At 37.0% G+C, this 15,568-nt stretch overlaps 1 protein-coding gene across 3 annotated transcripts in view; it reads left to right on the top strand.

Moving 5' to 3' along the window:
* Positions 1 to 15,568, top strand: part of AKAP6 (A-kinase anchoring protein 6) — a 271,062-nt gene that overhangs the window by 234,955 nt on the left and 20,539 nt on the right. For all 3 annotated transcript variants that reach the window (XM_090141307.1, XM_090141308.1, XM_090141309.1), the window contains one exon: positions 4,705 to 4,920. In XM_090141307.1, coding sequence (XP_089997433.1) covers positions 4,705 to 4,920 — 216 coding nt within the window. The remainder of the gene's footprint in view (positions 1 to 4,704; positions 4,921 to 15,568) is intronic.

The following is a 15,568-nucleotide window of genomic DNA, read 5'->3' on the forward strand; positions in this document are numbered from 1 at the left end:
GTTTCATCTTCCTATCATTCTCTGTCAGGTGACAACAGATGCAGTTGGAAGGGTATCATTCCCTCCTGCACATACCCACGTCCTGTAATGAGTAAACCTTTAAGAGATCAAGGTTTAATAGAAGCTTCCTTTTAGAGCTGATCATTCCATATTTATCTGCAGTGGAAATTTTGTCATTTACCTGAAAACAGCCAGTATTGCCTATACATAGAAATACAACATAAGGATCCTATTATACATTGGCATTACTTCTGAACCTGAAAGTCCAAAGAAAATCTGTAATCTGTAAAAGTTAACCTTTATTGTCTTCCAACTGTGTTTCAAAGCCATGGACATTTCCATACAAGCTTTAAATATTCCTAAGCATAGAGTGAAAGCAAGAAAGACAGAAATGGTTGAAAAAAGTTCAGATCATATAAAAAATAATTCAGCAAACAATACATAATAAAGAGTGTTAAAAATTGTATCTAAACATTTTATGTGGTGATTATATGTGGATTGTGACGGTTTAAATGAAGGAAACTCATTTCAAACAGACTTTTAAAATATTTTTAGTCTCAAGGTTTACTGAGTTCACTGAGAACATTGGTACTATTAGCTAATCCATTTTAGCACCTTCTCTGAGGAACCTTAGTGTAAGGACTTCTATGGCCAACTCCTCTGCTGTGTTGTGTCAGAACAAAACTGGCTTCCCAGCCTTCAATCGTACAGAACATACATTGCCCAAAGGCTGAGGGATGGAGGAGAGTTGGGGCTACATGGCTCTAATGTTCCTCAACTTCCCACCTGTCTAGGTCTCCTACACTCTCTGGCACTGCCTAAAGCTGCACATGTTTTTGTCACCTACTTTTCACTCAGGAGTCAAGCAGCCATGCAGAACAACTTGTGATCAGGTCATGGCTACTTCCAGCCTCATAGGTAGTGCCATTAGCCCATGGCTTGGAAAGTCTTTTGATGTCATTTGACTCAGCAAGGGCTTTTCCACATGATTTAAGGCATGGTATTAACAAGCTGTGAAAGTAGTTTCAGCTAGCCTTTTGTAGCTATGCAGGTGATAACTTCAAAGCACTGAAAATAGGAGTAGGCAGAAGGAAGAAATATCTCCCAAGATTCTAGCAGCTCTGATGGGTATGAGAAAGTGTGACTGTCAATAATGTTCTAACGAATAACTCCTCAATGTTTTCAGGGTACCTGTTGCAAAGCAAAGACCTGAACAAAGTCAAGCTTGCACATGGCAGCTGCAATACCATGTTTACACAGCCTGCAGCAAACAAAGTGGTATATATTACTTTAAGTCTTATTGTGAAAGACTTAAGTTAGCCAGAGCTAAATGTGTCTGATCTCTTAATCTGTATTTCAGACAAACTTTTGCACACACAGGAGCCTAAGTGATGCTCTGAAGTCTATCGTTAGACCATTTCCTAATTTTCTGAACTGTCGAGTACTCAGTAGCTTACCATAGCTTCTTTAGACATATGGCTCAAGTCTCAGTAGAGATACTGTGTAATCTATCTGCAGTTTTGTTTTCTTTCTTTTCCTTTTTATTATTATTATTAATCATGAATTATAGCTGTTAATTCACAATCCAGAATGTACCTAACGTATCCAGAATGAAGTAACTGTGGCCTTAGAGACATGCATGGCTGTACAGTTGCCATATTAACAGGTTTTCATAGAGTCATACCATTTTAACAACAGCAGATTGTGGATGGATATACAACACCGTGAAGTATTGTGTCATAGGATACAATTACTGTGTCCCTTAAGGACACTGTATACCAGATCATAATACTGGTTAGATTCATTATTGCTAGTGTCATTATATGGGCTTTAAAGAAGTCTTCACATGATTAAGTTCTGTGGCTTTTAAAGTACAGTTGCTATAGCCAACTCTTTCAACACACTGTTAGGTACGAGCACTTCATTCTTCTCCTGTTTAATATTAACTATAATATCATGTAATAAAATTGAAACAAAAGTGCCATAGGCCTAATTGTACTGTCACAGCCATGTAAATCAGAAATAGCTTCAGTAAAGCTACTGTTATTATGCTGGTGTAAAATTGATGTAAATTAGAAGTGACTTGGATCCTGTAGCTCTGCTTTCAGATAGCACAATGTGAAGTCCTCACTTAAATACTCACATAATGGCTTATGAATTAAATACCCCTTACCTCATCAAACTATATGGTATTGTATCAAAAATGAACAGTATTTATAAGGAATGACATAATCAGATAGGTTGAGGTAAGATAATGTTATGGGGCCAAGTTCTGAGCTGTGTTGACTTCCACAAAGTTAATGCAGAGCTGTATGAATTGGCTGCCAGCAGTATGTAACTTACCATCATGCATAAAAATGAATTGTTTTGCTGTTACACAATGTAAAGTAAGAACTCTGACTTTAGGTAGGGCTTTATTTATTTATTTATTTTTCTGATATGTTAGACTAATGAACAGCATCAAAAAGGAAATGTGTCAGACATGTTGGTTACATCAAGAACTATATAGGAAACTAGTAATGAAGTCGAGGAAAATAAATAGGGCAAGTTCAGGAAACATAAGTGAAAATGCAGCTCTGGTATAAATTGAATAATAAAATTCCTGGTCATATTTTGCCCTAAATAGTGGTTTGGGAATTTGTCATTCACCTTATTTAAAATTCAGAAATATTAAAGGTACAGGGTTCTCTCATTATAGAAGTAATAGAATTCCAGCTATTACAGAGTTAGGGTAATTTACATTGCTATAGAATGCATTATATCAATAAGTGGAACATCTGTATGAAATGTCCATCTGCTGATATACAACTGAGTGTACTTTACAGTGAAATGTACTTAATCATTTTAAGACGTCTTCTAATGAAGTCTTATCATGATTAGCATTTTGAACACAAATACTGTTAGGCATTAAAACTTCTGCCTTAAATGAGATTGCATTGTCTTGTTTACCCTTGTTGATTAATAAGCAATCTGTTAACTGTTAGAACAGCCCAATTCAGCCAGTGAAAGTAAATTAGTAATTCAGCTATGTTTGTGGGTTTAATCATCATTTCTCTTGAAGGCTCTGAATTAAAAAAAAAAAATCACTTCAACGCTATCTGTAGGCAAAGGATATGTATTTTTTAGATGTGTATACCACTCTTTTGCACCTAATGCTATTGGTCAAGTGCATATTTTCAGCAGCAAAATACTCCAGCAATACAGCAATATAGATGTATAATATTTCTAAGTAGATTTTCTGATATTTAATCCACAAGTGTTACAAAACTTTGGACTTTAAATACACGTGCTACAGAATGTTAACTGCTTTGCTGGTAAAGTTCAAGTCAGCTAACGGTTTTGAAGAGCTTTGAGAACTCTGCTCTGGTGGCTAGCTTTTATTTTATTTGTTTGTTTGTTTGTTTGTTTGTTTGTTTATCATTATTAACTCCAGTTAAAAGAAAATACCCTGTCTTCCTAAAAGATGGTAGTTGAGATTTTCTCATAGGGTCATGTACTTTCACCTCTGGCATCCCACAGAGGGAAACAGATGTTAGCAAGTTATAATTTAAATTATCTGGAAAGTTCCTATGTGTGGAGCACAGTTCTGTTAAATTCTGGAGTAGCACTGGCCTCTGATAATAGCTGTGTACTTGAACCATGTGATGCTATAAAAGTATGGAGCCTTGGTAGCTGGGCTGAAGCAGTCATCCTCAGAAGTTTTTGTGTTTTGTGTACCCTAGTGTTATAGATATTATAAAAACACATTGTGAGGCAATAAAAGCCTGATCTGATGTTGAATGACTATAAAGTGCAATTGTATTTGTAGATAAAATTGTGTTCAAAGTCATCCCATGCCATTAACTGCTTCCGGGTGGTAGATCTCTCTTTCATTTTGGCATGTAAAATACGTTATTTATATAGCTATTCAATAGGACTCTCAGTGTAGTTACTTAGCTTTCCGGCATACAACCAGCCTATCCCAGTTTCTATCAATATTCAGTAATATTAGGGCTTAGTGGCTGTCCCATCATGCAGTTTACATCAGACTGCATTCTTTGTGGCACTGGAATCTGTAGGATGAAATAAATGCAATGAATAACCCATCTTTGAAAAGGATACAGTTATCATAGTATTCCTCAATTTATCTGAATATAGAACTACCCTGGAAGTGATTTTATGACAGCAAGAACCATCTGTAAAGGATTTTGTAGAAACTTCTTTACTCTTCTTCCTGAAGGTTTCTCCTATGACAGGGTACAGATGAGCCATAATTTCTATTGGTTTTTGGTTTTGTTTTTGTTTTCTTCTGAGAGGCATATATATATGTATACAGACACTATATATATATTCTCATTGTATGAATACAATTTTTTTTCCCATTTTTTTCCTGAAAAATTTCTGAAGTTGATTACTGTCAGGGTAACTCATTTCAGATGTGTCCCAGCTGAATGTAGAAAAGGAAGAATAAACCACTCTACACTGTAAAACTTTCAACATTATCGAGATAGTTAGCTGTGTATGGCATTTGTTTGAAGAAGACTGAAAGTAGCTTTACTCCTTATGTGCAATTAAGATTGTATTTATCTTGAAATAAACAATAGTCTTTGACATTAATAATGGGAATTTATGGAAGAGCTGAAGAACTATTAGCACCAATATCTATCAGATAAGAGTTAATGCAGAATATCCCACCCTGACATTTGTCATCTGTCTGTTCTGCAGTCCCTATGCTGTGAGATCAAGCAGAGACGCCGTGGGGTTGCCTCTGTGCTGCGGCTGTGCCAGCACCTCCTGGATGACCAGGAGACCTGCAACCTGAGTGCAGATCACCAGTCCATGCAGCTGATAATCGTAAACCTCGAGAGGAGGTGGGAAGCCATTGTCATGCAAGCTGTCCAGTGGCAAACAAGGCTACAGAAGAGACTGGAAAAAGACCCAGTGAGTGATGCTTGGTTTAAAAAGATCTCATGTAATTTCACTTTATGCCAGCCATTTAAAAAGATCTCATGTAATTCCATTTTATATCAGCCATTGTTTCAGTGCTAGGCAAGTACTGAATGTTTTCTTCTGACTAATGGTGCTGTTCCTAGTCTCTAATGACACAAGTGAAGTTTCAGTTTTTCACAAAGTGCTATAGTCTACGGACACCATTGATTAATAAGATAAATTCACAATATGCGTGTTCTATTTGCTATATATTTAAATCTCTTCTAATCCGAATCTGTTGAGTAATGAAAGCCACCTTCTTTTGGGATCAGTAAGTTGCTCGGTACCTAAAAGAATTGGGCCCAGAGACATATATCATTGATTGTAAATATATTTCAGAAAAAGTATTTTCTTTGTAAGTATGATTGGTTTTAATTAGTATCCCAGCAGTAGATGTGTATTTCACATAGAGTGCCATGGTATGTGATTAATATACAAATCTGTGTTATTTGAATATAAGTAAAATGCATTAATTTCCCTTTTATCTCAGGGAAATGATTCCTCAGAGGCAAAATAGCACTCTGCTTAAACTGTCCATTAAGTGACAGGTTTTCTACAGCATAAAACTATATTACAATGCAGTATCTACATTCAAACAATAAACCATAGGGGGGACAAAATAATCCCTACTGTAACACCGTTGACTGTAATGGATGAATTGGCTCAGCATGTTCTGTGGTACTATCATAATGCCAAAGCCTGTATGCTGCAGCTACACTGACAGCAATGATAACCTTCTGTAATGCATGTATTGAGGAGCCTTGATGAGATTTGAGAATAAGTGACATTTTTGCTTATATAATTTTTAGGTTTATATAAAACAAATAAAAGGAGAAAATACTTGATATGTACTTATTTCCTGACAGTTGTCTGACTAGCAGCAAAATCCTACTTTTGACTTAGTTTTGTTCCTTTAAAAAAAATAACAGAAGCTGTATTTCTCTGGGAGTTGTTTGTTTGTGTTAGTGTAGTATTAAGATATACAAGATATCATTCTGAAAAAAAAGGCAATTCTTGAATGAAAATACTATCAGTCTGAACCAGCCAAGAAATAGTGAGTTGATGAGGAGGATGCTGTAGTGTTGAAGGTAATAATAGGAGAAATGTTAACAGTACATTCACCATTAAATGAGAATGTAAGAAAGAGGAGAAGACAAATGCTGTCTCATCAGTGAGACAAGATTCCTGAGTTTTGATGGTAATGAATCTAGGAGGGCAAGAAATAAGAGCAGAAGTGTGGGAAGTCAAAGGCAAAATAGTGGTTAGAATATCAGTTTGAGACTGAAGAACAGAAAAAACTGTTGAAGAAAGAAAACAAAATAGCAACTATTTTTTTCATTCAAAAATTTAATTTGTGTTCTATTGAGGAGCACCAGTTTTGTTGATATGATAGTTCCATCTTTGAAATGTTTCTTGTTCATATTACTGAGATGTCAATAGCTCTAGTAAACTGTTGGTTAGTGCTGTGCAAAAGATTTATTTATTGGGCCAGTACTAGAAAAACTAGTGAATTTTGAAGCTTCAAGAACACGTATGTGAGGTATTTTGTGAGGTATTAGGCAATTGCTAACCTAAAAATCAGTTCTTGCAATTGTGAATTTGGGTTGCTAAAAGTTGAGACTCTGCTAAGTCGGTAACTACATAGATTGCTCCAAAAGTAATGCCTCCTATTTAATTCCATGTAAACAATAACAGATACAAAGAGCACAGTAATCTATTCAATAGATTAAATTCTTAGCTACAAAACACTATTTTTCAACATAGTCACCACTGTTAATCAATTTGTGCAGTAGAACTTATCAAGATGTTCTTCATTTGGCGGTGTAAAAGATGTGCATGGCTGTCTGGAATGCGGCTGTCTTTCACACCAATGTCGCCACTGCACAGCTCACTGCGTCACTGTGCTCAGTGCACTGTGCACTATTGGGTCTCCATAAACATTCCAAAAGCATCAATAAGTGTCAACAGATACAATTTTTTTTTTCCGCATGGAAGAATTCAGTGACACACCATTGCTTCATACACACTTCCATGTCAGACACCATTTTGTCAGACTGCCCTTCTGCTGCCATCTGTTATGCAGCAACAAAATTTAACAGAATATTGGTGGGAAGACTCAGCCTGTACTGCCATACCACCAACATCTGTCTCTGATTTCATGGGCCAATATAATAAAATAGGAGGTATTACTTTTGCAGCAGTCATCATAACTACCCAAAAGAGATTGAACTGGGTTTCTACTGTACTTATCTGAAAGGTAAGGTACTACAAAGATGAAAAATTACCTTTTTCATACAAAACTTACAATTTTGTTGTTACAAATATCTGTTCTATTGAGCGTGGAACACAAAAAAAAGTTGTATTTGTGAGATAGCTTCAAGAGGGGCTGAACAGAACTCCAAGTTGTTGTAGTGAAGTCTATTATCTCCTTTTGCATGTGGGCAGCTGCCTCATGGAGACAGTTTGCTTATTGTAGCTGCAGTTACTCTAAATAAGCTGTTATGTGCTAATTAGAGCTTAGTGCTGCTCTTACAGCAGGAGTGGAGTGAGTGTTACTGTGTGGGACTGCAATCGATCAGGAGCTGAGACATGGTGCTCAAGCACTGTACTTTGCTTGATGTCCCAGTGCTTGGAACTTCACAAGGTGCATGCTGCTTCATTCTCCCTTTGCCTAAGGGAGTCTGGAGTTATTTGCTGGTCTGAACTGTTTTTCATTGTGCAAGGGGAGTACCATTCTTTCTGCTAAGAAACGGTAGCCATTAGCTGCCATTGTGGTGTGATACTCATTTAATTTACAATGTGGGCTGTTTTGCTTTGGAACCTCTTATTCTAGTCTTGTTTATAACAATATGATTCTTTGAGTGTGTCAACATCTACAAGTTTCTCATGTTGGTAAAACTATATATATTCCCAACACTTACAGATGCCTCAGCCACTACAGAATTCAGGTTCCTTTCTCTTTCCTGGTCTGAGTTGATGTGTTCTAGACTTCCTTTTCTTTCAGTTCCTGTGTAATCATTTCTTGGGTAGGTACCAGGACTACTACTTCTGCTTCCCTATCTCTCTGTATTTGATAGTGTGCCAGTCTTGGCACATAAACAGTATCTCTTACTAACAAGTCTTCATTTGTGATTGCCCACAAAATACTGTAATTTATGAAAACAAATGATGAGATGATTTTATAGCCTGATGGCATCCAAACTCATTCATGGCATCCAACTTGCTGATAGTGCATAAGATAACCCCAATGATTATATTTGATTAAAGTGGTACAAGACTCATTTGCGTCTTCTGCTCTCTTCTTAATTTGTGTACTGGGATCTTTCTTTATCCTGTTTCTGTCCCTAGTCACTTATCTGAGCCACTTATATCATTACAGAAGTATACTTGAATTAACCACAAAGAGGTTTTAGGTTTCTTTTGAATTGTTTGTCTTCACTGATGTTTTTCAATTTTCCTCAAGCTTTTTTTTTTTTTTTTTGTAAATTCTTTTCCCCCCAATTTATCATTCCATAGTTTGCTGGTATAATGTTATCTGAAAACTACATTTTAGCTTCAGAATTACACAGATGCCTTTTCAGTTTGCCTAACAAGACCCTGCTGGCAATCATCGTAGAAGAAAAAGGAGTCTGTCTGGCAATTGCAACAGCAATAGCAACAATCTTTAGTTAGCTAAACTGAAAACTGCCATCTGAAATTCCTACTCAACAGCTGGAGAAGCTTTAACTCACTGTGCACTCTCCTTTGGAGGATCTGGTCTACATGAAAGAAAACTGAACAGTTAAAAATGGATTTGGGACAGCATCTGTCATGGTCACACCAACAAGTTTTCATCAGCTAAGTCAAAGTGGGAATATAAAGTTGTTTTAGGCAGCGTTTTTGATCATTTGCTTAGCCAATTTGTATATTCAGTTTAAGTAGGCATCTAACCTCAGTGCATTCACAGAATCAGAATCACAGAATTGTAGGGGTTGGAAGGGACCTCCAGAGATCATCGAGTCCAACCCCCCTGCCAAAGCAGGTTCCCTACACCAGGTCGCACAAGTAGGTGTTCAGGTGGGTCTTGAATATCTCCAGAGAAGGAGACTCCACAACCTCCCTGGGCAGCCTGTTCCAGTGCTCCGTCACCCTCACCTAAAGAAGTTCTTGTGCACATTTGTGTGGAACTTTCTATGCTGCAGTTTCTGGCCGTTTCCCCTGGTTCTGTCTCCACACACTGCTGAAAACAGTCTGGCCTCACCACTCTGCCCCCTACACCTTAGATATTTATAGACATGGATCAGGTCCCCTCTCAATCTTCTTTTCTCAAGGCTAAACAGACCCAGCTCACTTAGCCTTTCTTCATAGGAAAAAGATGCTCCAGGCCCTTCACCATCTTTGTGGCCCTCCGCTGGGGCCTGATTCCTGTCTTTTTTGTACTGGGGAGCCCAGAACTGGACACAGTACCCCAGATGAGGCCTTACCAGGGCAGAATAGAGGGGGAAGATCACCTCCCTTGACCTGCTGGCCTCACTCTTTTTAATGCACCCCAGAAATTATTACACCCCCAGGCATTATTACAGCAGTCATGATATTCACAATTTGGTGTCCTGTCCAAGTCAGATATATCTCTGTATAGGAAGCCACAATGAAGTTACTCTGCATATTCACTTTTCTGGAACTGTTTTGTCAATACTGGAATATGTAAAACTGTTATACTGCTGTGGCTCATAGAGAGACAAAACTGTTCTCTAATAGATTTTATTTCTTAAGTTGCAATTCAATTCCTGCCTTTCTGATGACCAGAGAAACTGCTTTTTCTCCAGACTTCTCATTCACTGAATGAGAAAGATATCAATTTTATGGAGCACACAATCTCTTTTCTTATTCAACAGAGGGCTAATTATTGAAGGGACAGTATTCATAATGCTTTTAAAATGGAGATTTTGAGTGAAGATAATTTGGATTAAGGTGCTGTAATTCCCACATTGTCCAGAAAGTGTCTGAAGTATTCATTGATTTAAGTCTACCACCATGCTTCATGAAATGTTAGAAACTTTTATTTCTTTTTTTCCTCCTGAGTCATCCTGTGTGTACACTACACTGTATGTCCAGCAAAACCCCCATCTGTATTAGCTGGAAAGTATGCTGCACATCCAACCACATAATTGAAAATAATAAGGCCACAATAAGTGGGGTGGCCTTGGGGTATAACACTTAAGGGATTCAATTGGTGTCGCTTTGCATCAATGTCCATGCATCATGGTAATTGAGGTAACATAACCAATTACCACATTTTAATTAGAGTTGTAAGGACTTAGGAAAATCTGCAATGGTAAAGCAGCTCACTTTAAAAAAAAAAAAAAAAAAAAAAAGCAAAAACCAAACCTCTCTCTTTACCACAAGTTTATTTCTTGTGTGCTTGTTTCGTAGGGGGAACAAAGACTCTGTAAAGCCCCGTTTAGTATTTTTTCCAGCTTTCTCTTTATTTCATTCTTTACAACTGACTTTGAAAAACAAGTCATTTAAACATACTGTATTGGTTCAGATATCTTTACCCTTTTCTTTCTTCATCTGTTTCTGTGATGTTTTCTGCAAAGGAAAATAGATTTTAATAATGCTAGGTGTATTGCTAACTGTATTCTTCTCCCTTTCAGTTCTCTATATTTAATACATTGGTTCAATGTTTTTTTGAGCTATGGACTGACACATATTCTAAGCTGCAGTACAAAACCCTGCATTCAGAGGTAAAAAATATATTTGACATTGTTCTGTTACTTGTTAGATAGCTCCACTGAATTAAAAACTTGGTTCCTATAGGATTGTAATTTTGTTACAAGTTATTGTTTTGTGAGACGGAATCTAGCTAGAACTCTTACATAAAAATTTGAAAGATTAACAGTATAGCAAAGTACAGAGTAAAAGTTACCTCAATTGGCTGAGGAGGACATACTACACATTCTAAAGTGCTGAGCATCTTTTGCATGATCTAGCCCTCACAGAGTAATTATTTAATGACTTGTGTCTGTTGAGTCATGGCCTGAACCACTGATTTATCACCTGAGGAAAGGACTGAGTAGTCCATGGGAACACAGGTGAAGGCAATTCAGCCATGTGACCGGAAAGAGTGGAGCCTGGTGCATCTCTCCTAGACTCCGTTTAAGGGCTGACTACCACTATGGAAAGATCTCTTTCTGGAGATCCCTCCTTTTTGGACTTTTCCACTATAAGCCTAGATCCTTGGATACAGGATCAATTCTTCCTTGATTGTTTCTTTTTCACTATGATAATCTTTCCAACTATAACACCTATAAAATACTATCCTAGGTATTCTTCCAACTGTATAACTTGTGTTTGAATCTTCAGAAGTTTTTTTTTCATTATCTGTTAAGGGTTGTTCTTGTTTTGATATTACATTTCTTCATAGTGTCATACTGATTGCTTGTATTTGGTTCTGTTAGCTATCTTGTTCTGCTCATGTTTCAGTACTGAAGCTTGCTCTCTTTGGAGCTTCCTTCCTTGAAGTATGCATTTTTTAAGTGGCTTGATATTTGATGATAATCTCTGATGTATATAACTCTATCTAGGCATCATTCTTGTACTTGAGGTGCTGTAAACTTTTCAGCTTCTGTGTAATATTACATGTCTAATCTGTGACATGGAATACTCTTCTGTAGAATCCAAAACAGAACAGTGCATAAATTATGAAATCAGATTTAACTTTTTTCTTGGGCTTTATGGAAGATAAGAGATACACCCCACATTCCTGCAAGAAGTTTGGTATCTCTTATAATTTTTCTTGAAAAGTGGGCATCATGGCAGTATGCAGAGTCCAAATGATAACTGAAGCTGGTAAAATGCTTCTAGTTGAATAGATCTTCATTAAAAATAATAATAATAATAATGCAGATGCAGTGACTTTTAGTAAAACTTATTTAAAAAGCAAAAAAAACCCAGATAAACTCTGTGTAACATTATTGAGAAAATCTCCTCCATGGTTATCTGCAGTGACTTTTTAGCGTGAATAGAGTTAATACATTTAGGCATTTACAGAAGTTTCTTTTCCATCCTCAGAGAATGCGAAACTTTATTGCACAACTAACAATTTAGGGCAACCATCCAGATGTGGTGCCAGCCCAACTTCTATTCATCTCAGCAAGATGCTTTCATTAAGAGAGAGCAAATCATCAGAGGCAGTCCTATGAGCTCACTGCCATAAGTCAGTCTTTTTATCTATATCTACTTTTAATAATATTATGGACTCTTTATTTGTAGGTTTGATTAGGTAAGAAGAAACGAATGGCTAATTCAGAGTACAGAGGGTAAGGCAGTTCTATTTCACAGTCTCTGGCAAGCCTGGGGAGGACAGAAAATAATACTCCTAACTTTCTCACAAGTTCCAGATGATTTGGAAGTGGGGTAAACAGTTAAGCTTGAGAGAAAATGTACTCAGCATGCCTTTTGTTCTTTTCAGTTAATGAAAGAGGAGTGTTGGAAAAGAAATCTTCATGTGTAACACAGTATGGATATGTGTAGATGAGTAGTGCTAGGAATAGGCTTTTCTGTGGAGCCTCTTCAAGAGCAGCTTACCCTTCCTTCCACTTAGAGCAGAAAAGGTAGTTCAGTGTTATGGAATGGATAGCACTGTACTTCTTAGGAAGGACAGACCAGCAAGACAAGGTGGTGGAGTTACTTTATAGTGAGCTAACAAGTGGAACGTATCAAGCTCTGCCTAGGAATTAATGATGAGTGATTAGAGAGCTTATGGATGAGAATTAAGGGGCAGGCTAATATGGGTGACACTTTTGTGGGTGTTTACTAGAGGCAGCCTGATCAAAAGGAGGAAATTGATAAGGCCTTCTACAGGCAGCTGCAAGTAGCCTCATGATCACAGGGTCTGATTCTCATAGAGGATTTTAATCAGCCTGGTATTTGTGAGAAAAGCAATACTGCTGCGTGCACACAATCAAGGAGCTTCTTGCAGTGCAGGGAAGGTAACTTTCTGACACAGATGGTGGAGGAGCCAATGAAGAGAGATGTGCTGCTGGACCTTGTTCTTACAAACAAGAAAGGAATGAAAGTTAAGGATAGCCTTGGGTGCAGTGACCATGAGATAAAGCAGTTCAGGATCTTACATTGAATGAATGAGACGACAAAGTAGTATTGCAACCTGGGCTTCAAGAGAGTCAGCTTTCACCTCTTCAAGGACCTATTTAAAGGTATCCCATAGATTAGAACGCTTGAAGTTAAGGGGACCCAAGAGAACTGTCTGGCATTCAAGCACTGCTTCTTCCAAGGTCAAGATCTGTATATCTGTAAGAGTAAGAAACTAGGCAAAGGTGGCAGGAGATATTCATGGATGAGAAGAAGCTTATGGGAAACTGAAATGGAAGAAGAAAGTCTGTGGAATGTGGAAAAGGGGTCTAGCCACTTAAAAGGAATTTAGGAATGTTGTCAGGGGCATATAGGGATACAACAAGGAAGGCTAAAGCCCACTTGGATTTAAATCTGGTGAGGGAGGTCAAGGACAGCAAGAAAGGCTTCTTTAACTATGTCAATAGCAAAAGGAAGACTAAGAAAAGGTGGGCTCACTGCTGAATGAGATGGGTGTCCTGGTAATAAAAGACACTGAGAAGGTGGAGTTACTAAACACCTTCTTTGCTTCAGTCTTTACTGCTAACACTGCCTCTTGGGAATTCCAGACCCTGGAGATAAGCTAGAGAGCCTGGGGAAAGAAAGACTTCTGTTTGGTAGAGGAGGATTTGTTCAGAGATCTCAGACTAACTCAACACAAACAAATCCGTGGGCCGTGATGGTGCTGATTAGGTATGAATATGTAGTTTCCAGTGTATTGAAACTTATGCAAGCCTCTCTTGTAGCTTGTTCAATCACCAACCCATAGTAGCAGATTTCAACCACTAAACACCTCAACTAACTGAAAATACTTCCCTGATATGTGTGATTCTCTTCTCTAAATTCCTGTTAATTCCACAGGCACCTATGGTTTCTTCCTCCTCTTGAGGTACCCAGTAAACTTTGTAACATAAGAGGTGAAAGTTACTTTTTGTTGATGTTGTTGGCATGAGCACAGGAAGATAAACAAAATTACATTAAAAGTAAAGAGCTATTTTAATGAGAAAATCAATTCTGCAATATTTAATTACCCCAAGTCCTCTTTGATTTTTATTAATGACGCACACGTTTCTGTGCAGGATTTGAGATTTATTTGCTTTTTTTATAGGATATGTTTCTTTATAAGAGTGCGGATGCTTCATAATGGCTGATGGTTTTAAACAGAAAGACTGCAAAAGCAAAATAATCAAAGAATATAATTTTTAAACCAAACATGGTTGCTTAACTATATATAGCTACTAACCACAGCTTATTCTATAATCAGTGAAAAACTGATTTCAGGTACTTGAGGTAAAAAATGTCATGATCACAGGTCAAGGTTTCTGGTGTGATAATTGTTTTAAAGCACTGTGGCTGAATTCAGTATAAAATATTGCCTCTGGACTAATGTTTTCGTTTGGTGTTTTTTTTTTTTTTTTTTTTTGAGGTCAGTGTCTTTCAAGCCTTCTCTTTAGATCCTGTATACTTTGATTTTTTTAAATCTATTTTTTCTCATTATTAGAGGAAGAATTATATGAACTACCTGGTACAATGCCACAAGGTTTTGTGTACTTTTATATTCAGTTTTGAGAATAATTTCTTCTCTGTTCCCTTTCCTGCTAACACAATTCTAATCTGTTCATATACGTAATTTTGGAAAGAGAGGAAATTTATGCATTTTAATGTTGCTTAAAAATAGTTAATTTTATCAGTAACTTCCTTGGCTGGTCAGTGATGCTGCATTATCCGGTGAGAAATTGGTAGTGTTTTATTTTGGAGTATACAAAACTTCTGTGTTCATCCATATGGCCAGAAGATGCTTCTGTTTCCCAGCTATTTGTTGGCAACTGTGTTATTTTGGAGTTAGGTGAGGGAATTTCATAGCTGTCAGAGAGCTGCTAACACTTGCCTGGTGATCTGATTTTTTTTTTTATATATATTTCTTTATTTTGTAATGGTTGTTTTTTAAAGGCCCTCAGAGACTGAGAATGCCAGTGAGGGTTTCAAAAGTGCCAATATATCACATGGCTCTGTAATTTCATGATCGTATGATCACGAAAATTATTGTTATATCATGTCTCTCATGATATGGTGTTTGACTTTCACTGATGATGTATCTTAACATTCTTAATTTCTTTGCATTTATACATAACAACGTTTACCACAACTAAAAATAATAATACTGATTACAAAAATTCAGGTATTAGGGCAGCAGGATTCAATCTTATAAAATCTATAAATGTGAGCTTTATAATTCTACTGTGGGGAAAGTCAACATCATAATGGCAGGTTTAGGTCATGGTAGCATGTATTCTACCATCCAGCAGTCAATATTTGTTGGTTTTTTTTCTCCTATGCTACATATTAAATAATATTTGGAAAAGTCTAGGTGAAGCCACAGCTTTGATAGCAAAACATCCTGTGCTCCAGAAACATATTGATTTGATATGTAAGATGCATAAAATCTTGAAGTGAATTCTCAGTTTTACTAGCAATATATGATATTCAG

This window comes from Phasianus colchicus, chromosome 5 (assembly GCF_987193195.1).
Source record: "Phasianus colchicus chromosome 5, bPhaCol1.hap1.1, whole genome shotgun sequence".
Taxonomy (NCBI): domain Eukaryota; kingdom Metazoa; phylum Chordata; class Aves; order Galliformes; family Phasianidae; genus Phasianus; species Phasianus colchicus.